Source organism: Lepidochelys kempii, chromosome 3 (assembly GCF_965140265.1).
Source record: "Lepidochelys kempii isolate rLepKem1 chromosome 3, rLepKem1.hap2, whole genome shotgun sequence".
Classification (NCBI taxonomy): Eukaryota; Metazoa; Chordata; order Testudines; family Cheloniidae; genus Lepidochelys; species Lepidochelys kempii.
In genome coordinates, this window is record NC_133258.1 from 142,509,109 (window position 1) to 142,536,206 (window position 27,098).

Here is a 27,098-nt window from a genome sequence, read left to right on the forward strand (position 1 = left end):
GATCAAACCTTTTTCTGGGAAAAGGAATGCTTTTATTATCTCATCTGTCCACAGAAACTAATAATCAATCACATATACTGTGCACAGGTTTTATGCCTCAGTTTTCATGATATTCAGAGTATTTTCAGTGGTTTTCAAAATTTTTGTATTGGTGATCCATTTCACACAGCAAGCCTCTGAGTGAGATCACTTTATAAAATAAAAACGGGGGGGAATTTAATTTAATGGGGGCAAAGGGCTGTCAGCCCCATGGAGCTGACAGCTCACAACTCCCATGTAACCATCTTGCAACCCACTGAGGGGTCACGATACCCAGTTTGAGAATCCCAATATAATTGGAGCCCAGTCAGCATACTACTTAGGCAGAAAACAACACTTTAAGAAAGATCTGAAGAAAGGACTTAATATCTCAAATGTTAAAATACAGATATGAAACTTACGGTGCAATAATGGCTCTAGCAGGTCTTTTTGTAGATTGTACTTGAGAAAGCCAACCTTCTAGCTGTGCATTCAGCTGGGGTCCTACAAAAAGACAAGGAAATATTGAAATAATGAAATAATTTATCACAGTTTAAAATATAACCAAGTACAGTAAGTAATCTTAAAATATTGCCATGAGATTTAAAACTATTATAAATAAAATCAAAGGTTTGTGTTTCAAGAGTATAAAAAATAAACAAGCAAACAAAAGTTATAAAAGCAGCATGGCTCATATTGCTTAAGGTCATGTCAGGAACGTTTTTAGCCTCCAAAACTATAATTACTTCATCATTTGCGCAACAAGCTTGTTCTTGTTCGGTGAACAGAAGACACACACATAATGTGCCCAGAGCCACAACTATCACTGACAATCTCACAAGAGGGTGATGTATACATTCAATTAGTTTACTTTGTTAATTATCTACTGTTTAGATTTCAAAATGAATAATTAGAACTATGAGTGCTAGAGAAAACAATATGAACAAAAATGAATGTGACCAAAGGCCTCAGCTACCAAGTATTACCGATTAAATATAATTCCAAGAAGGTGGCCAATAGCTATGATAAGTCTGCTTGTTAACGATCCCTAATTGACTATAGCAAACTGTGAGCTAGAAACCTGTGAAGCAGATACCAGGCTGTCTAAAGTGAGAAAATTCCAGACATATATTAAGAAGAAGTACAGTATCTGAAGTTAGTTCAGAGTTCAGTAAACAGCCCTATAGAATCAGTACTCATACCATTTCATTTAATAGTTTTCATTTTAGGGCCCAATGCCACACGTTACTGAGCACCCTTACAGGTGCTGAGCATTTGCAACTTTACTAGCCCTTGTGGGTTATAAGAAATTATTTCAATCAGAGATATTATTGGCAACATTAAGAAAATATGTTTTAATATATTTACATCAGAGTACTCCCTCTTGGTGTAAAATTACTCTTGGGAAACTGATATTTACCATATTATAACACAATGTTCTTTATTAGAGAAACACAATTAACTTTTTAAAAATTTTACTTCCATCTGAAAAATGTTTACTTACTATTGTTACAAATAACACATAATATACTATTATAACAAAAAGAGTAAAGAAACGTATATTTTTTCAGTTAGTTTACTACATGCATTTGACAGAACTTTGTCTTAAGTCAATTTCACTTGCAATGTATTGTACAGAAAATCAGTATCCCCTGTTTCTGTGACAAATATTGGCAGGGAAACTCAGGGACAGATGTAGCACCTGAAACTATTTTACAATCATTTTTCAAACTGACTAGATTTCAAGCTGACAATTTCTTCGAGGATTTGTTTAGACCTCTAAACAACTTAAATAGTGGCATGCAGCCAGCATGACAGCCAGGGCTTGTCTTCCCTACAGGCTAAATTGGTGCTGCTGTAATTGATGCAGTGGGCATCGATTTAGCTGGTCTGGTGAAGACGCGATAGGTCAATGGGAGAGCGCTCTCCTGTTGACTTCAGTACTCTGCCTCCCAGAGAGGTGGAAGGTATGTTGATGGGGGAGCGTTTCCCGTCAACATAGCGTGGTGTAGACACCACTGTAAGTCAATCTAAGGTATGTCGACTTAAGTTACATATCTTAAGAAAATACTGGAAACAGCTATTACTAGACACAACCAAAAGCCTCACTTCTACCAGGAGGATTACAAGTAATTAATCAACCAATAATGGTGAAGCAGCAGTGTTAAAGCAGACACTCTTGACTATCCAGAAAGGTTACACATGCACTTTTATATTTTTCTCCTTTCACCCACTCTTTGAAAACTATCTTTTCTTGTCACTCTTTCTCCCTCCTTCATTCCACTTGTCACTAGCACTCCAAACAATCCCTGCCACACTCTTCCAAGCACAACCACCATTAAAGATTTAGTGCTAGTAAAAACTAATTTTAAAAACTATTTCACACAGCATGGTTTTGCTCCCAATGTGGACAGAACATAATTTAGCTAACAGTGATTTTGAAAACCATTCAAGACTAAGCAGTAACGTAGTCTTGAGAACAAGCTAGGACTTAGGCTACAATATGCTTTTTTGAAAATGGTTTCATTTTTTCCCTGTTTATATCAGTTGGCCAAACACTGGAATCTGTTGAGTACCATCAACACTCAAAGTCAAAAGCCTCACAGGGGAAGCACTCAGTAAATCTTCAGGGTTGGGGGCCAATTTTTGGAACCAGGTTATCTGGAGCTGTATTTAAACCAAGTTCAAATATGGTTCAACATACAGTATAGATGCAGCTTTTAAAGGTGCCTCTCAAAGGAAAAATATAGGTTTGTGCCCTCTACATTTTTTTTTTACAATCTCCTTATTCTTTGAGCCCAGGCATATCCAAGGGGAAAAATATACAGAGTCTCTTATCTACACTGTGAATTAACTTGAAAAATATCATGTTTTAAAAACAGTTAACAGAAGGGCATGAAACTGACCAAATGCAAGCAGGGTTTTTTCCTCAGATTATACCTGGAAACTGAATTATTTACTTTAAAAATTCCTTCCATTCTGAAAATTTCTTAACCAGGTAACAAGCAAAAGAAAATTAACAGATTAAAATGCATTACGAAAAAGTAAGTGAAGAGACCAAACCAAACCACTATGCTGCTAATGTCTGTATCAGAAACTAAAGCGGTCACTTAAAAGCTCTTCTGATCCCAGTTTTGAGTTCTGTTTCAGATTTACACAGACAAAAAGTATAATGAGTTTATCACAAGTCAAGACAAGACCTATAGAAGGTTGGGGAAGATCTGGGATAAAAGGCAACACAAAATAGTGTGTTGCTTCCTGCTTCCATCAGTTAGAAATAAAGAAGTTTCTTTAACTGACAGCTATTATTCCTTCCCGAGGCTCTGGAGAGATGGAGCCCCCAAGCAGGGTCCAGGGACAGAACCCTGGTAGAAAGCTCAGCAACTTCCTTCTTCTCAGTAGCTGTTGGGAACAGAGCTGGGCTTTTCACATATTCTCTACTCCCTCACTCAAAAGATTGCACCTTAACATTACAGCAATGGCATACTGCAGATCTCATACTGCAACCTTAACCTCTGTCCCTCCTGCACATGTAGATTTACCAGATTATTTTCTCCTCTAATACTAATAGTTGTGGGTAGTTGGCTGAACCAGTAAAGATTTGTGTGCAGAAGGACAGTTAAAGTGAGGGATGGAAAGCTGCCATAGCTAGCCAAAGTTAAAGTTGTGGTATGTGGTAGTTTTGGTAATTGTAAGGTCATGTATTAAACCTTCTCTCAACAGAAAACAGTAGCTCCTGACTGAGAAGAACTGCAATCAAAATTGCATCAATCAAGCTCTTAGGTGCCTTCATAATAGCCTGGAATGTGAACACTGAAAAAAATTAACTCCTCTTAATGGATTCTTCATTGATTATTTCCAAACTGATCCAATATATGATCCGATTTTATTTTCTAGTGGAGGGAGGACTGCTTTGGAAACAGATCAAGAGTTCATGCCATAAACACCACATATACTCTTTCATTTCCACTGGAACCTCACTTTACTTGTGGTAATAGCTGGAAAATCTTTTGCATGTTACTTAAAAAAGCATGAGCTATTTGTATCAATTTTCAAATTTTCCTTGCAATTAACCACAATTTTAAGATTCTGTGCAGTTTGAGTCATTGTTGCTCACTGCAAAACACCAATTCCTCTGTTTTTGCATGATGAGTAACCGTATACAAAAAGAATTTGCACTAGGTGTTACATTATAATAAGCATCACCAGGTGTGCTATTACAGTATCCAAATTATTTTTCTTAGTATGTAAGAAAATGTTCAGACTTGAAAAGACATGCAGTGTTAGTCTTGATTACGCAAGGTTCTGTGCAGAGGCCCTTGGAAAGGGAGCTGTGTGAATAGCAGTAGAGTTTTTCTCTGCCTTGGTATCCAATTATTCATTTCTTGAGACAGAGCTGCTCTCTGGGGACGAACTGGGCACTGGTGCTGGGTAGAGATTCCTGAAAAAAGGGATTGCACTACATGCTGTTGCCTATCACTATTACAGGACTAGTGCATGTGTTATACTTAGAATATACTCAGACTCTGCATCACTGATTTCTCCTGCATTGGAAAGCCAACTTTCAAGACACCAGTCATCTGCTACTGCTTGACAGTGGAGAAACACTGGTGTCCGAATGGAACAGTGCTGTCCAAAGAAGGTGCAACAACCAAATTAGAAATGTCAGTGCAAAAGAGTCAGGAAATTCAAAAATTATGGTCCTCCCACAGATAGTAACATAGTACACAGTAGAACCTAAGAGTTACAAACTGACCAGTCAACCACACTCCTCATTTGGTACTGCAAGTATGCAATCAGGCAACAGCAGAGACACACGCCAAAAAAACAAAGCAAAACAAAAACAAATACAGTACAGTACTGTGTTAAACATAAAAAGAAAAGGAGTACTTGTGGCACCTTAGAGACTAACCAATTTATTAGAGCATAAGCTTTCGTGAGCTACATAAATTACTAAACATAATACTAAACATAAATTACTAAAAAAATGGGGAAAGTTTAAAAAGATAAGGAAACTGTTACTGTGTTTGTTTCATTTAAATTAAGATGGTCACAAGCAGCATTTTTCTTCTGCATAGTAAATTTTCAAAGCTGTACTAAGTGAATGTTCAATTGGAAACTTTTGAAACAAAAATCATAACATTTTGTTCAGAGTTACAACATTTCAGAGTTACGAACAACTTACATTCCCAAGGTGTTCATAACTCTGAGGTTTTACTGTATTGCACAAATATTTTGCATTAGAATTACGATGTTAAATGTAACCCTTGGTACTCAGGGAATGAAACAGAGCCAAATTAATGATGCTGTGGAAACCCCAACTTTTGATTTTTTTGGCAAATAAATTCTCAATCTTAACGGCACATCAAAGAATTGTGAACACTGAATGACCTTATTTATGTAAGAAAAAATTATACTGAAACACACATTTGAAATGTGTACTCTAGCAGAAGTTGCATTCAAAGAATCATGTCATTAAAGCAAGGATAATACACATTATATTACAAATCAGTTTCTTAGAATGTACAAAGCAGTATCATTTTAAGAAAGGTCATGGATCCAATTGAGGTGTTGACTGTCTCAACAGATTCAACCATGAATCAACACATTCACCTGCACTGTAAACCCTAGACACAACAGATAATTTAAGATCACAGAGACATTCAAGTAAAAGTCTGACCAATGACTAACAACAGCTTTTATTTCACTGTTCTTGATTCCAGACAAATGAATGCCAGTAATGCATTTGAATAGCTTTGTAAAACGTTAAAGTTAAAAGCTAAATTTATTAAAAGTTGCTAAAAGTTAAAATTATGTACTAAAGAAAATGAAGTAAACAGAACATTTGCATAATCACTTCAAAAGGTTTTTAACTTCTTTATTTCTTAACCAAATTATCACACTCAAAGCTAAAATGATTGTCTTCACTATGGATTACGGCAGATACAAGCCAAATCTGAAGTTTAAAACAAAGACAAAATTACTCAAGTACCAAGAAAGATTGCAAAAATCGTTAGCCTTATATAAAAGAGGCGATACCTGCCTTGAAGAGCTTACAATGTTTATAGACATGACAAATGCAAGCAACAAAAAAGGGTGGGAATAGGGAAAAGTGTAAAGGTTACAATAAGTTCAGACATATATGCAAGGTTTGCTACGTGAACATCTTAATAGATCCACAACCCTGTGTGTGTGCATTCCCCTCAGACTAAGTTTCCTATAAATGCTTACCACTTTGGTTAAATTATTTGTATTGAAGTAACACCCAGAGGCTCCCGTCACAATCAGCATCTTATTGCACATTACATAGTTAGAAAAAAATTCTGTCCCCAGGAGCTCGCAGTTCAATTCAATGTATTTTTCACTAATGCCATCTTGCTTTCAACCCTCAAAACTCTTATTTTCCTCTTTTACTTCTCTTCAGCCTCCTAGTTCACCCTTCAGTAACAAGAGTGTAATGATTACTTTGTACCAGAGCCATGGGGATACCTAATGAAACGTTTGAAATGGAAGTCTAAGATGACAAGCTGAAGGCTCCCATAGTCCCTGGTCCAGTGGCAACTCTGTGACCGGGACCTACAAGCAGGGCCTTGCATATTCTGCATCTGAAGAATTTGCTATGGAATCCACCCACCCCTTAGCATAGACTTATTGCCAGAGTTCCAACTTTCATTTTATGATTTTTTAGCCATTTATGGTTGTGATCAAAATATACAGAAAACATGAATCAAGATAAATCAATGCAGTGTTGTCTTCATGAGTCAGCAGGGAACCTAAAACAGATAAAAGATGTGTGAATTAGCCCATATTAACTTCTATGGGGTGTTTATTTTGAAACCTGAAGATGACAATTCCAATATGGCTAACCCAATTCACTGATAATTATTTTAGCAGAAACAGCCAGCAAATATGCTTATCCCACAATCCCAAACTGCCTCTGATGCCTACAGGTGCCAACACATCCAGCTTCACCAAACAACTCCTACAATGCAGCTATGTGTTAATAAAAAAAGCTTTGGCATAGTGAAAATGGAAGATGTGCAAACAGTGTAAAACAAACTGAATTTAATACACTAAATAACAGGAGCTCTTATACGGACTGTATTTAAAAACTTGCATTTTAAAATTTTATTAAAGTTGTCATCTAATTTCCAGTCTGTGTCCCCCCCACCGGTCCTGCAGATCTTGCAGCAGAATTTAGATTCAGCTTGCCCCGGAGTTCACAGGACATTGCTTAGAAGCAGACAGCCACCGCAATTTATTCAGAATGAGGTAGAGAGGGGAAAATATGTTAACAGAGCTGTCTGATTTGCTGGAGGTTTTGCATCTCAGGTATGTCCACACTGCCCACCTTACAACAGCGCAGCTGTGCCACTGCAGCCATGCCATTGTAAGGTGGGCTGTGTAGCAGCTCTTTATCACCAGGAGGCGATAGCCAAAGTGCTGTCCACACTGGCACTTTTCATTGTTAAAATTTCTGTCATTCAGAGGGGTGTTTTTTCACAATCTAGATGGAAAGATCCAATGAACATCCCCTGGAAAACTGGTGCCAACTACAAGAATTTTCATGCCAAAATAATAGCTTCTCTGCTTCCACCCCACCCCGTTTTCAAATTTTCTTACATTAGAAAATGAGATGATCTGGCTTTTTCTCTTGCTCCTCCATCCAAGAGCTTTAATCAGCTCTATTCAGTGCAGCACTATAAAAAGCAGGACTGTAACACTTTAATAATGTGGTTTTTACCATAAAGCCAACAGCAAATCACGTCACAACATGACTTCTACCAGGGTAGTTTTTGCAGTGTACAGTCTTCGATGATGCATCTACGTTAACCAAAGCTATTGTAAAGGCAAAGGCTGCATGAAATTTTGACTGGCTTTCTTATCCTTACAATGGTTCAGCTCATCCCTCATCCCCACAGCAATATGACTTATTAATGGGCTTTTCTTAATGTATTCTGGGACTCTTCAAGCACCTCTCCAGAGCACTCAGCATATTACTCAGAGCTCATGTGCTCAGATACATTCCAAAATGGAGGCCTCCAAGGAGGGATGCATTCTGGAACTTTAGTGCAAGGTATCCCAAAATTCACCTTCCTTCATTCAGTATCCTCATAGTTGACTCCGACTTGCCAGCAGCGGCAACTTTTTACAACAGCTTTGAATTTTAAATGAGATTACATGGCAATAAACTGTCACCCAGCTGATGACAGCTGGAAAGGCAGTGAGCAGCCAAATCCTGGGACATGGTAAACCAGACATTCCTCCAAAAGCAGACTTGGAATGAGCAGCAGCATTACAGACCAGACATAACGTTCACTATGCCTGCTTTACAGTGACCAGCTTTCCCCAAATGAAAAGCAGTGGCCCCACTCTAACTCGATGGCGGTACGAAATAGCATTAGGAAGCTAGGGTGACAGTGAGTACCTTATACTTTGCTGATAATTCACTGATCAGGACCATTGTGGTAGAAGTATGCAGACCAGAAAAAGAGTTTTGATTACTATTAAAATTAGAGCTGACCAAAAATTGATTTTGCCACATACAACACACAGACTTTTGAGAACATAGGGTTGTATTAGAGGGCAGACTATGAAATACTTTTCTCATTTAACTCTTGATATCATGCTTTTCCTTTTGCTATCAAGCCTTTAACCAGTTTATATCAACAGAGACACATTGCTTCAACTACTGTAACACCAAGAGTCACAAAGTGGCCGTATGTACTTCAGATTAGGGATGTTAATTGGTTAACAGATTAACCAATAAGCATCAGTCTTATCGGTAAAGTATTCTAGTTAACATTTAAACTCCGCTGCAGGACTCCTCTCCCAGCCCCACCCCTGGGGTCCCGGCTGCCAGCCCCACGCCCTGGGGTCTGCACGGGGTGGCAGCAGAGCCCCGGGCACGCAGGGCTGGCAGTGAAGCCTAACGGTTAAATGTTTAACCAGTAAAAATTAATAGTTTAAACGTTTACTTTTTTTAAACGTTATTTACATCCCAACTTAAGAAAGGTGGAGATAACTTCTACTGTGCGCAAGACATCTGTGAAAGCAGGTAGAAGGTTTTATATAGGAAAGAGTTCAGAATAAGAAAGAACTACTACCTGTCAGCAGCCTATGCTTCATGAGCCTAGTACTGCTACCAGTGTCAGGGAAATTCACATGATGAGAACAATTTTAGCCAGAGCATCTGTAGAAGGGGAAGAAAACATTAACTGAAATCAAACAACCAACAGAGCTGCTTTAGAGCTATTAATTAAGCTGTGTATTATTTGACAGCAGTTGTCTGAATCCTGATTATGGATGATGCCTGAATTACTATATCAATCATTGCTGAGAAAGAACGGATGGAGGGCACTAACGCTCTTTCCACTGCATGAGGATAGGTCAGTTTTAGTGAGAAAACGAAAAAAGACTCTGCTGCATAATCTGGTCTCAACAGAAATTGTAACATTGCATGTCATTAGAAATTGGGAAAAAATTAAATCTAAAACCACAAATCTGCACTAAATATCTGTAACAATCCCATCTACTAGTGGTGGAAGGCTTGTTAAAATTAATATTTTTTCTATTGGGCTACTGATGCCACCTGTAAAACATAGCAGGGACAACAGATTTGACTTTACTAATACTGGTCTCATTTAAAGTTGATGGGGCCATCCTGAGTAAAGACCACCAATAGGGAAAGACTGATATGCTAGCTTCTGCTTTCACGGCTCCTCTGAGGTACATATAACTGGAGTAGATAGAATAGGAGCTCTCTTAACCCTTAATTTAAGCAGCAGACTGATGAATCCAACAAAAAAATTCCTCCCAACAGTTTAGACATCTGAGTTAAATCAGAAGGAAAAATCAGATGCTTTAAATGGGCACTGTAAGTCTCTTTCTCTCTCAAATAGTCAGGTTTTGCTTATTGGGTATGTGGTATGTGTGATGTCATAAACCTACTAGTCTCCAGCAACCTAAAGATAGTTCTAGGAAAAACAGTGCAACCAAGACTTGAACTTCTAATGCAAATAATGAAGCAGAAAAAGTATAAAAAGAAGATTTGGTTTTGGTTGTTTTTAAGAGGAAAACAAGGCACGAATCCCAAAAGTATTTTCCTTTTTAAAATATGCTAGAACATTCAGATTTGGGGAAAGCAGTATAAACCACTGAAAATCTAAAACTTCAAGTTCCAGTTTTAAAAAAACAACAAGTTGTTACACTACAACAAGGGAACCCTTGATTAAAACTGGAAGGCAACAAATTTAATACTAATGAAACATTTTACACAGTATCTAAATTAACCTGTGGATTCTGCCGCAAAATATTTTCCAAGAGTTTAGCAGGATTTTTAAAAGGATTAAACATTTATACTGTATAGCCATGTGAAGCTCTAAGCAATAGCCAAAGTACTGGAGCACTAAGATAACACTACATCCTTTACATTCTGCTTCCATTTAGAAAAAACTTAGCAATCATACTGTGAGTAGATTTGGCTTGGGTTTTTTAGGGCTGTCAAGCAATTTAAAAAATTAATCGCGATTAATCGTACGATTAAAAAAATTAATCGCGATTAATTGCACTGTTAATAAGAGAATACCATTTATTTAAATATTTTGGATGTTTTCTACATTTTCAAATATATTAATTTCAATTACAACACAGAATACAAAGTGTACAGTGTTCACTTTATATTTATTTTTATTACAAATATTTGCACTGTAAAAAACAAAAGAAATAGTATATTTCAATTCATCTAATACAAGTACTGCAGTGCAATCTCTTTATAATGGAAATGAACTTACAAATGTAGAATTATGTACAAAAAATAACTGCATTCAAAAATAAAAGAATGTAAAACTTTAGAACCTACAAGTCCACTCAGTTCTACTTCAGCCAATCGCTCAGACAAACAAGTTTGGTTACAATTTTCAGGAGATAATGCTGCCCATGTCTGGTTTACAATGTCACCTGAAAGTGAGAACAGGTGTTCACATGGCACCGTTGTAACCGGCATCGCAAGGTATTTACGTACCAGATGCTCTAAAGATTCATATGTCTATTCATGCTTCAACCACCATCCCAGAATATATGCATCCATGCTGATGACGGGTTCTGCTTGATACCGATCCAAAGCAGAGCGGACCAACGCATGTTCATTTTCATCATCTGAATCAGATGCCATCAGTAGAAGGTTGATTTTCTTTCTTGGTGGTTCGCGTTCTGTAGTTTCTGCATCAGTGTGTTTGTTGCTCTTTTAGGACATTTGAAAGCAGTCTCTACACCTCGTCCCTCTCAGATTTTTGAAGGCACTTCAGATTCTTAAACTTTGGGTCACGTGCTGTATCTATCCTTAGAAATCTCACACTGGTACCTTCTTTGCATTTTGTCACATCTGCTGTGAAAGTGTTCTTAAAACGAACATGTGCTGGGTCATCATCTGAGACTGCTATAACATGAAATACATGGCAGAATGCAGGTAAAACGGAACAGGAGACATACAATTCTCCCGCAAGGCGTTCAGTCACAAATTTAATTAATGCATTATTTTTTTAACGAGCATCATCAGCATGGAAGCATGTCCTCTGGAATGGTGGCCAAAGCATGAAGGGGCACATGAATGTTTAGCGTATCTAGCACATAAAAAGCTTGCAATGCTGGGTACAAAAGTACCATGCGAACACCTGTTCTCACTTTCAGGTGACACTGTAAATAAGAAGCAGTCAGCAGTATATCCCGTAAATGTAAACAAACTTGTTTGTCTTAGCAACTGGCTGAACAAGAAGTAGGACCGAGTAGACTTGTAGATTCTAAAGTTTTACATTGTTTTGTTTTTGGTGCAGTTATGTAACAAAAAAAAATCTACATTTGTAAGTTACACTTTCATGATAAAGAGATTATACTACAGTACTTGTATGAGGTGAATTGAAAAATACTATTTCTTTTGTGTATAACTTCTACAGTGCAAATATTTCAAATAAAAAATAATAATATAAAGTGAACACTGTACCCTTTGTATTCTGTGTTGTAACAGAAATCAATATATTTGAAAATGTAGAAAAACATCCAAAAATATTTAATAAATTTCAATTGGCATTCTATTGTTTAACAGTGCAATTAATTGTGATTAATTTTTTTAATCGCAGTTCATTTTTTGAGTTGTGTGAGTTAATGGAGATTAATGAACAGCCCTAGTTTTTTTAAATGAAACTTTCAATTGTCATCATTTTCTGCACTCATCCAGGAAAGCTTTCTACTCACCACAAGCCAGCAGATTTGTCAAGTCTTGTACTTCCCCATTCCTAACTATTACAAATGAGATTCAACACTATGAAGTGTTTATAATAAAATACTAGTAGATATGCATTTATTATTTTAATTCTTAATACATAGGAGGGAATTAAATAATCAATCTAAGTAAACAGTGCAATCTTGTGGATTGGCACATGACTAGTTACTGTCCCTCAATACAGTAATAAGTAGACTTAATGGCTGGCACTGAACAAGTTTTCTTCCCGTCAGTATGAACCTTGGAGGGGAAAGGAGAACATTTAAACTAATTTACAGACAAAGTCAAATTTGATATATCATCCACCAGATTATATTGCCTTCTTTAAAACTGTGGCATAGAACAAGTATATACACCCTTCCTTACCTTATACAAGGAAAATTAAAACAATGATTCAAAGGACACTGGGATCATTTGATTAGCCACTGTTTCTGACAAATCCTGATCAGCACAAGTTTTATCTACACAAAAACTAGGATTTGGCCCTGTGAGACAGAAAACTGAGTCTGAGGGACTATTCGTGATGAGCATATATACTGCTATTACAATATATACTTCTACATTACTGGATGCCAGCATAACATATAGATCAGACACCAAGACAAAACTTATATAAACCTAAGATTGCAAGTATAGGCATGAAAACATTAGTATTATGTGTGTGATCTTTCTTTATATCTTTTTAAAATTAAATTATCCTATCCTAGGCTTGAAGTCCTATTTTAGATATGTAAAAAGAACAATAAGCAGCAATAAAGATAAATCAAAATGTGAACAGAATGAAATCTATACAAAGCCACTGAAGGACAGAAATTGAGATGTACAAGTAGCAACCACCACTCTGTAACAGAAGCCACTTTTTGTGCATTCCATTAAGAAGTCCTTCTAACAAGCTTTGCAACTTACTTGCTTTATTGCAAATAATCTTTTAAGTCTCCATTCATTCTTCTCTTCCACCACTAAAAAAAAAGTTAACCAGCACTCAGTCTACATACTTTAAATTACAGAGCAAAAACTCCACCCAGCTCCTCAAAGAAGTACTTCACTTCAACAATCTGCTCTCCTGCTGAAGTCAATGGGAACCTGTACAAGTGAGGTACTACTACTGTGTAGCTCAGAGGAGAATTTTGGCTCCGATAAATGAATGTTAAATATAATGCAAACTGAAAAGGAGTATGCTGTAGGCTATAGAGGCCTATTGTAATAATATTACTGGTTATACCAAGAGAAAGACTATCAACTTCAAATTTAGGGTGAGATATATTAAGGGTTTGAATTCTTCATTTGGGATGTCTCAAAGTACCTGTTCAGAATATATTCAGTGATCCACCTAAAGAAAAGTCTGAAAAATTGTATTATAGTACATGAAACAGTTTGCCATTTTAAGATTATGTAATCTTAAATATCACATTTTAATTATTAACATCATGTTCCACCACAGTGTTGTCTAAGTCTAGAGTGAATGTAAGAAAAAGAATTCAGGAAAATAATGTGATTATCCAACACTTTTGTGATACTCATTTCCACCACTTGCCTGGGAAGGACTTAAAAAGAAACCTGTCAGTTAACATTCCATGTTCAAGGACAGAAACACAGATACGAGTGAGAGATTCTTTTTTGATTACTCCTCCAGGGACAGAAAAACAGGTGGGGAAAAAAAAAATCTGTGGCCTGTCAACCTCCAGGTGAAGAATAGTAGGACATCATTAACTTGTAAGAGCCAATGATGACATATCCACTCTCTACAATCAAGTTCCAAAAAAAGGTGGAAGATTAATAGTAAGAGGAAACACACTCATTTTGCTCAATGTCTTGAAAGTTCATAAAAACTTGAATTTTATTTTTAGGTTTTGCAATATATGAACACAGACTGTAATTAAAATAATGCTTTAGATTAAAGTTTGTATGTGGAAGGCTCCTGCTAGTGGTCACCATTTGGTAAAATGTTGCGCAGCACCAGTGGTACCCACGACCCTACTAGTCCACATGAAGCTCCTCTCCACATTACCCATTGGACAAGACACAAAGTGCTCCAGGGTGCAGCTCTCCATAGGCTCTTGCACATGTGCACACACAGACAAACAGGAAAAAGGTTCTCAAATGGTCTATAAAGGTCCTTGCTTCCAGAAGACACCTCACACAGCCTTTGCTAGCAGGGCCGTCCCTAGAGATTGTGGTGCCCTATGCAGCCCACCTGTGGGCGGCTAGCCCCAGGCCTCAGAGGGGTGAGGCATTCCAGGCCTCCGCCGGGGGGAGGAGACTGCGCCCAAGGGCTCTGGGAGGCATGAGCAGCCAGTGCAGGCAGGAAGGCAGCAGGGGTCGGGCCCCCGCCCCGTACTCACAGGGCAGCGGGAAGTGGAGCAATCCAGCAGCAGCCTGCTCAGCTTTGCTCGCACGGCTCCCAGGCTTGGGGGAATGGAGGGGAAACCGCCCCCCAACACTCACCAGCGGCACGGCTGGGAGCCGGCGGAGTGGAGCAGGCTGGGGCCGGGTTGCTCCACTTCCTGCTGCCCAGTGAGTGCAGGGCGGGCCCGACCCCTGCTGCAGTCCCCCGGGATGCATAGCTCAGGGGATGGGATCTGGGGGAGAACGAGCAGAGTGGGGGCAGGGCTGGGATGGAGCAGGGGCGGGAAGAGGCGGGGCAGAGGCAGCTTTCCTGGGCCCTGCTTTGTGTAGCCCACAAGGGGCTGGCTCAGCCATCCGGGGGATCGGGCTGGCCGCTGGATGCAGCATGCAGCTGCGTAGGGCACCAGGAAATTTGGGGCAATTTGATGCCCCAAATTTCCTGGTGCCCTATGCAGCTGTGTAGTTTGTGTATAGGTAAGGACAGCCCTGTTTGCTAGCACCGGAGAAGCAGCCTTAACAACCCCTACATCCTGACAGTCATTGACACCAATATTAGGCTTTCTTGAATTCTACTGTGACACAATAACCGTATCACTACCATACCTCACTTTACTGTTCTCTTCACCTATCTCATCTTATCTTTTTACCCTTTCGAATCATTACCACAGCAGTGTTTAGGTACAATGGAAAAAGGTGCTTTACATTACCCTCTACTCTTCCAGTTCTTTCCTTACATTCCTTGCCTCTCCATCAACAGTCCACCTTCCACCCCACCCCCCAAAAAACCCTCGCACATTAAGTAAATGCTAAAAAAGAATGAATTACCACCATAAAAGGTGCTCAATCAAAAAAATAAGAATCTTAGTAGTATAGCCGTGAGTATCCCTTTCATTTACACTCCCCAATGATATATCACTACTTGCCTCTTAAGACTGTCAACTCTTCAGGGCAGAGACTTTTATTACTCTCAGTCCAGCAGACTATAGGCACTATATACATGTTAAATCAAGTATTTATTAAACTAGAAGGGTAGGACACAAAAGCCATTTCAATGCTCCTCTGAACTATACAGCAGCTATAATTTCAATATAACCCATATTCCTAACTTCCTGAAAAGCTCTCCTCAGAACATTTTCTAAGCTAAACAGTAACAGGCAGCTGAAAAAAAGAAACCTTCCAAACTTTACAAATACACAGACCTCACTGAGGAACAGACTTTTCATTCAGCTGAGGAAGAGGGCTTAAAAATAAAGTTAAGCAATTATAACGAAGAGCTTCTCCGCTGGAATCTGCCAAGATTTTAGCAGCCTATTTAAGCTCCTCTTCCCTTTTTGATACACCGTGTTCCAACTGAGTTGAAGAGACTCGAAGGCTGCAGCTGGCCAAGTCTGCAGAAGACAGATTGAGTCTTATTGAAATATAAACATCAGAAGTGTACAAAGAATGAAAACAAAGGACCAAAAACACTGCAACCCTTAACCACAGGATTAGTCCATACTCAGGTAATCCTAGTGACTTTAGTGGGACTGTTCACTGATATTATAAATAAGAGCTGCAAGAACAAGCACAAAGTTTACCTCTCTGATAATGTTTTCACTGGAGAGTTCGATAGGGTCCATGACCCATTAGCCAAGCCTGCCTACAAGCATCCACCCTGCAGAGCCACACTCAGGGTGGATAAAAATCAATGATTTAAAAAAAAAAATTAAAAAATGGATTTTTTTTATTTAAATCGGATTTTTTTTTGATAAAATACTTTTTGAGGAAAAAACCTATCTAAAGATAGTTTTAATTAAGATACATTATAGCTCAAAGATATCTCATCATGGAATAGGGATTATAAATTCTGATTCTATAGTATGAGACAATATATTCATGTAATGTTTAAGAAAAGTTTTGTAGATGAGTTCCAATAGTTCATGGATTAGTGACCCAATCTTATGCAGTTCCACAGGCTTATATACAGTTTAGGTTAATCTTTCTATCTACCCAATGGGACTCAGTGCTCAGTCTAGAACAGGGATCAGCAACCTTTGTCAAGCAGCCTGTCAGGGAAATCCACTGGCGGGCTGGGACGGTTTGCTCACCTGCAGCATCCATAGGTTCAGCCAATCGCAGCTCCCACTGGCTGTGGTTCACCGTTCCAGGCCAATGGGGGCTGCGGGAAGCGGCGCGGGCCAATGGATGTGCTGCCCACCGCTTCCCACAGCCCACCTGGCCTGGAATGGCAAACCACGGCCAGTGGGAGCTGCGATCAGCAAAACCTGCGGACGCTGCAGGTAAAAAAGCTGTCCTGGACTGACAGCGGATTTCCCTGATGGGCCGCGTGCCAAAGGTTGCCGATCCCTGGTCTAGAAGATACCATCAGAGATGCTTAGTTTTGCAGTTCTCAAACTGTGGATTTGTGTCTCCAGAGGTAACATGCTTGTTAAAAGCAAAAATGTTTTAAAATAAATAAATATATAGAGGTGAGAAATAACAGACCTCAACTGTATTGTCCCTCTGCAAATTTGTGTACACAGTCAATCCCTTACGTCTCTCTAAAAGTGAAAAGTTACAAAAAGTTCAATGAAAAGAAGATTGTTTGGGGTGGAATATATTTGGACAAGGAGAAGAAGTCTGGAGATAAATGTGAGACGCGAGGGACATATGCTTGTTTTGTTAAAATATTATATGGTTGCTGTTGAACAAAAATATCCAGAATACTTAACGTTGTTTTAGTTAAATAAAACAATGTAAATGTCTGCCTGGTGATGTTCTCCCTCTAATACAGAGTAACAAGAAAACCCTCCAAATATTAATGATTAACCTGTAGAATTGGAGATAGTTCACCTCCCAATGACTTTATAAATATCTGCTTCAATTACCTTTGGTAAATTAAATAACCAAACAATTATTCATTTTCTGATATAGCTGTAAAACTAATCTGAAAAGTTTTCAAAATACATCACTGTTTAAAAATGTATAGTGTATACCTTCTAAAAATGAAACCTACATCTATCTTTGAGTTGTGAAGAGTATGTATTAAGGTTATAAAAACCAACAAGAATGCACTTCTATGTAGAAAACCATGTTTAAATCAAGTCTTCCTGACTAAAAGAAAAAGGAGGACTTGTGGCACCTTAGAGACTAACAAATTTATTTGAGCATAAGCTTTTGTGAGCTATAGCTCACTTCATTGGATGCACCTTCCTGACTAGTGATTTAAATCAAATCCACCCTGGCCACACTTACATCAGACTCATGTAGACACATCCACAGTGGAGCTACAGTAACCAGGGGAAGGTGCTTTTATTTCTAGGGGCACATCTCAGGTTTCTTAGCACCTCACTAAACTGAGTTACTTTAGGAACTGTTTTATGGTGCATTGTGGAACAACTTGTCTGTCTTTTGAGCTCCTGTGCAGAAGCATTCTTAGTCTGCCAACATATCAAACTAAAAGTACTTCTGGGTGTGCATGCTCACTTCTCTCTCTTCCAATACTGGAAAGGCCTGGTTGCAACACAGCACAATATGTTATTTCTGCTTTTGGCTGCTCTGTTAATGCAGGACGACGCAGATAGAGGGTATGAAACATAGCACAGGGCATTATGGCAGCAACCTGCAACTCTAAGAAGACAACAAGAAGTCTCAGCCAGAAGATCATGCATGCTGGGTGCATGGCACAGGAGACAGATGATGCTGGTTGTGATTGTTGTGGATTCCTCTTAAGCTGACCAGTGGCCTGTTACAGGACCACAAGCACAGAGTGGCAAGACTACATAATTATGTGTTCCTAGGATGAACAGCAGTGGCTTTAGAACTTTTGCCCAAGAAAGGCCACCTTCACAGAGCCACATAAAGAGCTTGCCTGACCTTCAAATGAGGGAGGCCACACCAGTCCAGAAGTGGGTTGTTATGGCCTTCTGGAAGTTTACTACCCCAGACTACTAGAGGTCTGTGGCTAACCAGTTTTGCCTTGGCAAGTCAACTGTTGGGGCAGAGCCAGTGGATGTGTCTGAGACCGTGTGAAAGGTGACCATTACCAGCAGTGCAACCTTTTGGTCAGGCAGCAGTATGGTCCCTCCTCCCTGACATCTCCCCTTTTCTCTATAACTCCATCCTATGGAGTTGATCCCTTCTTTTGCAGCTCAGTCCTTCAGCCAGGTAACATGTTCCCGACCACCCCTTTTGGGATATACAAAAAAGAAAAGTCCAATAATGGAAAAGGCTTTGGATGTCCATAAGGGCTTCAGGGCTGTCTCCTTAGCTTTGGGACTTGGGGACTGTACCCTAGGGTATTTAGGGCCTCCCCTAGATGGATTCCCCACTAAGAGGTAGTCTTTTACTGTTGTCCCAGCTTTAAAGGTTGGTAGGAGAGCCCTGGCCTAGCCTTTCCACCAGGCTCTGATGGTGAGCAGGTAAGTTCTGCACCATGGGGTGCTAAATAGCTGCAGCCCTTCCTACCTGAGTCCTCCCTCCCCCCCAAGGATAAATGAAAGAATTGAACTAAAAATAAAGTTTCTGATCTTCCCAAACAGTCACCAATCTCTCCTTTGCAGACTCGGTCAGGTCACAGGCAACATGAGCTCCTGGGCTGTTATTTATCCAGAGCTCAGAGCAGACGTCTCTTCCCTTCCACTGCTTGCACCATTCTGAGCTGCTCTGCTTCCCCTTTTAAGCTCCACCTCTAGCTGATGCAGAGTCTGTGGGTGCCGGCAGGTTCCAGAACTGCTCCTTAACCCCTTGTTCTCCAATGTGGTGTTTGCATACCCCGTACAGGCCATTATTGCTGTGGTTTACCCACCAATGGTGGATAATGCTAATGTTCTTGAACTAATAGCTCCTGAAACGTGAGCTATTACTGGCACCCATGTACACGGCTGCCCAACACAAGGAGCACATGAAGATATCAACCTGAAAGTATACTACTTGCGCATTACGCAGATCTTGATCAATCACAAGGGCCAGTTCATGAACACCAATGTAGGATACACCAGCAAGATGTATAATGCCAAGGAATTCATAAGATCTGGCATACCTCTGTTTGGACTAAAAGTGACTGTATTCCACCCAAATAAAATGGTTAACAATGGGCACAGAAACCCCCTTGATATTTTAGAGGGTCCATCTACCCTCTGCTGCCCTGGCTCATGAAGTCATATGCTGATGTAAGAGTACTGGGCAGAAGACGGTTTAACTGAGCAGTGGTAGGATGGAGGCAGAATGTGCATTTGGCCAACTGAAGGCAAGATAGCATAAACCATAAATCTGTTTGAATGCCAGCATGCCCAATGCCATTCATATTATTGGGAGTGTGCTGTGCACTACATAACATTTGTGAGGACAAGAGAGCTCTCACTGGGAATGGGCTCAACAGACTGCTGTTTTGGAGGTCTAGTAAAGGCAACCAGAAAGCACATCTCTGATGACTAGGGATGGGTCCAGGAGAACAGGGAAAGTAAGGGATGCTTTGCATGCAACATCCTTGAACTGCTAGGGGAGATGCACAGGAAATGTGATGCCATTTAGTGTTTAGTACACATACCAATTTTTTACTACTTTTATGGGATTTTGAGCTACCTACTAAATCTTTGGATAGAGGTTCCAGCCTCTTCCTCGTTTCCCCAAATATTCACACAACAATAGTGAAAAAATACTTTATTATACAGTAGTACAAATATACTTTAAGAACCTTACAGGCAGCCCAGCTGCCAACAACTGGGTAAACTGCCACAATCAACGCCATCTCACTGATAATGGAACTGCACATCAGTGCACCTGGTCTCCTTGTCCCACAAGGCATGAGGGTTGCGTGAACAGCATACATCTGCCCATACACACTTCCATTCCAGGAGTACATGGAATGGCTAATAACCAACACCAACCCCAAGTTGTCCATCAGTTGCAGGACATGGTAGCGCAGACGAGTGTCCACTGACACTGCTGTCTGAGCAACTGGCTCCCCCGATGGCAGCAAGCTTCAAAACAGCTCCTTCTGGAGATGTCAGTCTTGCTCCCTCATCCTTTGATCATGCTCAAGATAGTCCATGATCAGTTTCCCTCCTCCTTCCTGTTCCTCCCTAGCTGCGCCTTCTGGAACTCAAGGTGCACGTCTAAACTGCATCCAAAGTCATTAGCCATTTCTTGCACCAGGCCTCCTTTTTCCTTAGGAGTCCTTTCCCCAAGAAGCCTGGGCCCAGCAGAGGTGAAAGGTCCTAACAAGACAATGAAAGAGCATTATATTTTTGACCATGGAAAGAAAGAAAAAGTATCTATTTTACATTTGCATAATAGAAAGGCCACAAGAAAATACTTCTATTTACTAGGTATGGCCTTATTTCAACTACAAGATATTTAAATTATTAGAAAAAGCTGCATCCCAGGTTACCAGTAAACAGATGCAATTTAAGTATTTTATATTATTAAAATATTTTTAAAATTGTGGGGGGGAAAGGGGATAGTAAGGCCTATATTACCGGGGCCTGTTACTAGTGATGGTCCTAACATTATTTCACAATGCAACAGTGTTGGGGGATGTTGGTCTACTTGGGATCCCAGACTGGAAGAGGATCAGCTTTATATATGCCAAGGTGTTATTTAACTGCCTGGTACCTGATCAGCATGTCAATGACTGGACAAGGCTAGTAAGCTCCAGGGATAGGCATAGCAAGTTTGCCCTGCCGAGGAATTTCACTGACAAGATTCTCAAGCATTATCAGCTTTTTTTTTTTTTTTTTTGGGGGGGGGGTGCATTTCAGCAAACATAAACAAGGTACTGAACTAGGAGGAAGCACAGCCTTGCTACAAACAGATCTGCCTTTTTATCTTCATTCCTCCATCCCACCCCAATCCATCTCCCCTGGCCTGGACAACATATCACAAACCAAGGAGGCCAGATACCTCCATCACCAAGGGACATTTCCACTTAATACAGCCAGTGAGGCAATGCTTTAGTACTAATCCCAGTAAAAGTGTTATAAACAGAGTGCAGAGTATCCATATTACATATGTATTCATTCCTGTTAAACCTGTAATCCAATGTTGAATAAGTGTGTTATCAGCAACCAGTTAAATCATAGTTAGAATAAATCACTAGTTGCATGTTTAAATTCCATCCCATTCCCATCCCAGATCACACATGGATGGAGTAGGAAGAGGGAAAAGGGAAAAAGCATAGCTTCCACCCTCAACTGAAGCTAATTCCACCTCGTAGCATGCAATATCCTCTGTAATATTTGCATTGGTCAAAGGTCAGCAAACCCCACCCTACACTTATACCACAATTTCCCCCCATAACAATAATAAAGGTGATAGCTGTCTCTTACCGGACTGTGGCTCCACCTCTGACTCTGCTTCCTCTACATTCCATTCCTTGGGTACGTCCTTGAACACGTCCATGGAATCCAGCATAAGGACACCCTCCAGTCACTCTGGCCATGCTGACTACTCCAGCTCTTCTGCAACGAAGTTCCCATCTGCCCCTGGTCTAAATATCAGACCATTCCACTTCAAAAAGCCCATCAAGCCTGGCACTAGGCTCCGTACTCACAACAGCATCAAACATCTGGTCAAACATCTCATAGGAGGGGTAGGTGAATGAGAAATTGCGGGACATTCAATTGGTATCCTTTGCCTTGCAGTAGGTATCATTGAGGTTTTTAATTCTCCAACACTGAATTGTCATCCACCTGATTCCTCTCCTCCCCCAGTCTCTTTGAAATATTCCTGCAGAGATGCTAATTCAACTGCATCGCCCAAAACTGTGTTTTCCTTACTGTACTTACACCAGAGAGCAACCAGAACCTTGATGTGATCCTCTGGCCGGCTAAGAGCACCCTGGGACGGCATCTTCTCATGCTGTTCAAATGAGCTGAACTTTGCAGAAATGGAGCATGCTGAATGAAGAGTTAAATGCCAACAAAGTGTACATAAACCAGCAGGTGACTTCTGGTGTAGAGGGGAGTGGGAAGTGAGTAGGTAAGAGGACCAGAAAATATAGCCCCTGCAGAACTATGGGAATGCACTGGAGGACTATCATAATCCAATCTTCAGTTGTATTCTCATTGCAAAGTAGGCAGGTTAGATCCCGCATTAAAGTGAAACTTGAGCTTTCATCTATACCTCCTGCCAGACAAGCAAGCCCAGATTCAAAGAACATTCAAAGCCGGATTAAAGGTTTGCATATGTGTGGACAATGGGGGGGTAGGCTAAAATCCCATCAAGCTATCAAACAATGGCTCTTTCCCTTCAAATTTCTTTTATTTCTCAAAAAAACTAAAAGAAATAAAGTAACAATAAGGCCCCATCCAAACAACAAATTTTGACCATGATTTTGTGACAAGTTAGAATATGGTCCAGTTTGAGTTCAAACATCAGCTTTTCTATCTTCACATGTGCGTCTGTGTCTCCACATCTAATACTCTGCTATTTTTTTCCCCTTGAGAAAAGTCTCTGGCCAGCTATCCCATACTGTCTTCTCAGTCAATACCCAGAAAACATGCATACAAAAGCATATAGGCTAATGCACTCTTAGGTGTCCTACTGCAGAGAACTGGGTGAAGCAAAACTGAACAAAAATAGTTACATGGGCTTGTTGAGGTGCACCATCTGCCCAAAAAGTGTGTGCTGAACCAGTCCAGAAAGACAGTCATGTGTCAACCTAGGCCTCTCTTAGCTGACATGGTTACTAAATTCTAACTGTGTTGTGTGCAGACAATAACCATGTTTAGCTCCAGCCATGCAGCTGCAGCATGGCCACGTTTAAAGATAAGAGGGTGGGGGGGGGGGGGTGGAGAGATTTTTAAATCACCTTATCTTCCCACATTACATATCAGTTTAGTAACCTAATTAGTAATTTAGTAACCTAATTAAATAAAAGCAATCTGGGCAAGTTAATGTTACCATGAAAGACAATTTTTGAATGTCCTCACTCGTGTTGAAATATGTAACCTCGTATTCAAATAAATGTATTATTTGAGGTGTCTATACAGAACAGTTGGTAAAGCATTAGAATTTTATTTTTTAGATTTAATGGAAAATTGATCTAAAGTCTTTGCCTGGAGTGGATCACACCTACAAATTTCCCAGCGGAAAGACTGCTACTACACTGAAGTAGATGGACGATTCCAGGAAATAAAATTCAGTTACAAAATATCCCCACTAAAGTCAAGCTACTCATTTCATCTCCCTGTCTCTCCCTCTTCTTATGTTTTCCTGTCTGTATGTCTTCCCTCGTCCTGGATTATCCAAGACCTCAACATTCCAAAAAGGATGTGACAAAACTTGTTCTTAAAGTTGGATGTGTCACCAGGCCATCAGTACAACTTCCTTTGTCCAGCTCAACCTTCACTGCCTTCAATCACAATCACCTGTTTCTTACCACCACATATAGCACTTTCCTGAAGTGCCAGCAGACACAGCTTGAAACTGATCAGATCACTATCTATCACTTTACTGCAATCACTAAGAGGGAGAAGCCATGTGCAATAGCCAATGACAGACTCCTTCACTGCTGCTTGGACTACAGGAAAAGACAATGCTAGTGCCTCTCTCACCCCACCAGCTCTATAGAGTGCACCCAGCACCTGCATCTTCCACTTCCCCAAAGGGCCAGCACAAAGAATAGGAAAAACACAGGAGGATCACCAGAACGGTTTCACTGTACTTTTAGCCCATTTCTGATGGCATTATGGAATATGTGAACAAGTAACAGCAGTACAAATGCTAGGGTTCCCCCCCATAAGTTTTTTTTTTTAAAATGCTGGAAAAACTCAGCTATGATAGCTAATTGTGCCACAAGATCCTTGATTCTAGCCAATATGCGACATCTACATAACTAAATTCACTATGGAGGTGGGGGGGGGGGAAATAATAGTACTGTTTTTACAATATTAAACACTATAAAAACATTTTTGTTTTGAATTATTGCATCAACACAAAAATAAAAGCTAGTCTATAGTATGTGATAGTGAGTTCCCACATTATCAATCTCAATAATGATTTTCAGTAAGATGATGGGATGGAAGAAGAGAAACAATGGAATTGGAAGTCAAAAGTTTTTTTTAAAAACTGTTCATGGTCCGCTTACATTAAAGAATTTTCATCTCAGCTTTGAGAATTAAGCAGTTAACATAATGGGTGTAAGACTACTTAACTTTATGAGGCAAGACTACATGCATATATCCATTCATTTATGCACTCCACTTCGCAAGGAGTTTCAGATGCGAGAGATGCAAAGGCTAAACTATGTAAGCCAGTTTTATTATACATTACAATAACATGTCTGATTATATATGCCATTACAAAGTAAAATCCCAGTTAGTGTTTTGCAGGCCAAAAAAACCAAACTACTGCTTGACTCTTTGAAATGAATTACTCCACAGACTATTTTCAGATACAGTAATACAATGCAATCACCACACATTATAGAGGGAGGCAGTGGAGGAGAAAGAGACTCCATTAAATCATTAGTCCATCTAAACAAGTACAGGATTAGTCTTCAATGAATTCTTTTATTCCTTCTGTTCTACTTAGGTTCACACATCAGACTGCATTCTGAGCATCTTAGCTATGTTTATTAGGGTTACACCTTACCTAAATTTAAATGGGGGCTTTCATCATTACATGTTCTAACATATCTCAACATTAGAAAGTTATTTCGCAAAACTCCCTTATGACTAGTTATTCCATAATTGTCCACTACAGTTTCTCACACCCACAAGGTACCCAGCATCCTCCGATACTACCGGAGGTATTATGCGATCCTAGACCACTGGTTTGATCCTGATACAGCAATTCCTACGTTCCTACCATCAATTTACATTTCCCCTTTCCTAGTCGTACCACACTCCGCTGCCCGCCTCGATGCTTCGGGTACGGCCGTGCCTGGGACACGGGCAGCTCGGGTCAGCCAGTTAGTGGCACAATGAGCCCTTCCAGTTCTATTTTACTAGCCAGTTTGCTCTGCAGGCGCACTCGGGGATTTGCTGCACGGTTTTACATGAGGGAAGGGGACTGCACGTGCAGCCCGCGGGCTCCGGAGCTTGTGCGCGACGGGCAGGGGCGAGCCCGTTGACTGGGAGGGCACTGCCTTTGCTAGCGTGTGGACGGAGGCCAGCGCCATGTGCCCTGCACGGCCCCCTCCGCGCCGCGGCTCCCAGAATCAGCACCGGAGGCCCCTCCGGGGTGGAAAGCGCTGACTCAGCCTCTGGCTCCAGCCAGGCCCCCCAGACCAGCCTGGGGCTGGGAAAGGGCCGCGGAGCCCGACACCCGCCAGCGCCGCAGCTGCCGGGACCACACTGCACACCCCTGCCGGGGCCGGCCAGGCCCCTCGGAGCGTCCGCTCGCAGCTGCCTCGGCCCCGCGGCGGTGACACCCTGCTGCGGCCCCCCCCACACACACACCCGAGGGGCACCCCTGGGGCGGTAACCGGCCCGCCCCCCAACCTCCTGCCCCCCGCCCCCGGTGGCCGGGGCTGCGCCCGGCCGGCCCCGCTACCTGAGGCTGTGTACCAGCTGCCGGCGTGGCTGGCCTCCCGGCAGAGCACTCGGTTGGACATCTTGGTGCCTGAGCCGCCTATGGTGTTCGGGGGGGAGGGGGCAGGAGACGGGCCCAGCCGCGGCGGCAGCGCTAATCCCCCTCCTCCCCCGGCAGAGCCCGAGCCCCCGAGAGGGGGGGCGGGGCGGCGCCGCGGACCGGGCGGCTCGGGGAGAAGCGCTGTGAGAGGCAGGAAAAGGCGGCTCGGCCCCCGACACGAACCCGGGCGGGGAAGGGGAGCCGGCCTGGGACAAAGCCCGAGGCAACCGCCGGCTACTAGGCGAGGGGAGGGGAGGCGAGGAGGAGGCCGCGGCTGCCGGGTTTGGCCCTGTGCGACTCCCGTGGAATGCGGATTGCACAGAAGCGGGCAAAGCGGCTCCCCATTGGGTGACGAAAGCAAAAGCCCGGCAGCGATTGGACGCCCTTGCTCCTCCCCCCGTCTCCCCCCGCCCCACAGGACCGATCGCGGCCTGTGATTGGACAGCGCCGCTAGAGGGGAGGGGAACGATGGGGGGCGGGGCGGGGAAAGGACCAGAGGCGGAGAGCCAGTGTGGATTGGTCACCAGGGTTGCCGGGGCGATGGCTTCTGGCCTCGCTGATTGGCGAGTTGGTGTCTCTGTGGTGGCAGGGCAGAAGAGGACAGGGTGGCGTGGGGAGGCTGGGCGGACCCCTGGGGAGCGAGGCCCCGGCGGGGACTGCGGAGCTGCCGGGCTAAGGCCGTGGGGGCTCGGCCGGCGGGGCCCGTGCGCGCGCCGCCTTACCCAGGCCAGCCCCAGTGCGGGCCACGGGGACAGCGCTCCCCCTGGCCCGCCTTTCAGCCAGGGGGGCTGTTGTAGCCATCAGCCCCGGGGGCCTAGCGGGTTGGGGCCTGGAATGGCACGAGCAGAGGTCCAGTTAGGAGAGGTTTCAGAGTAGCAGCCGTGTTAGCCTGTATTCGCAA

At 41.7% G+C, this 27,098-nt stretch overlaps 1 protein-coding gene across 1 annotated transcript in view; it reads right to left on the bottom strand.

The window, feature by feature from the left end:
- MEMO1 (mediator of cell motility 1) overlaps positions 1-26,474 on the bottom strand; it is a 50,139-nt gene extending 23,665 nt beyond the window's left edge. The window contains exons 1-2 of the mRNA XM_073338318.1: positions 26,120-26,474; positions 441-522 (exon numbers count right to left, since the gene is read on the bottom strand). Of these exons, the coding sequence (XP_073194419.1) occupies positions 441-522; positions 26,120-26,180 (143 nt within the window). The 5' untranslated portion in view covers positions 26,181-26,474. The remainder of the gene's footprint in view (positions 1-440; positions 523-26,119) is intronic.
- Positions 26,475-27,098: the final 624 nt, after the last annotated feature.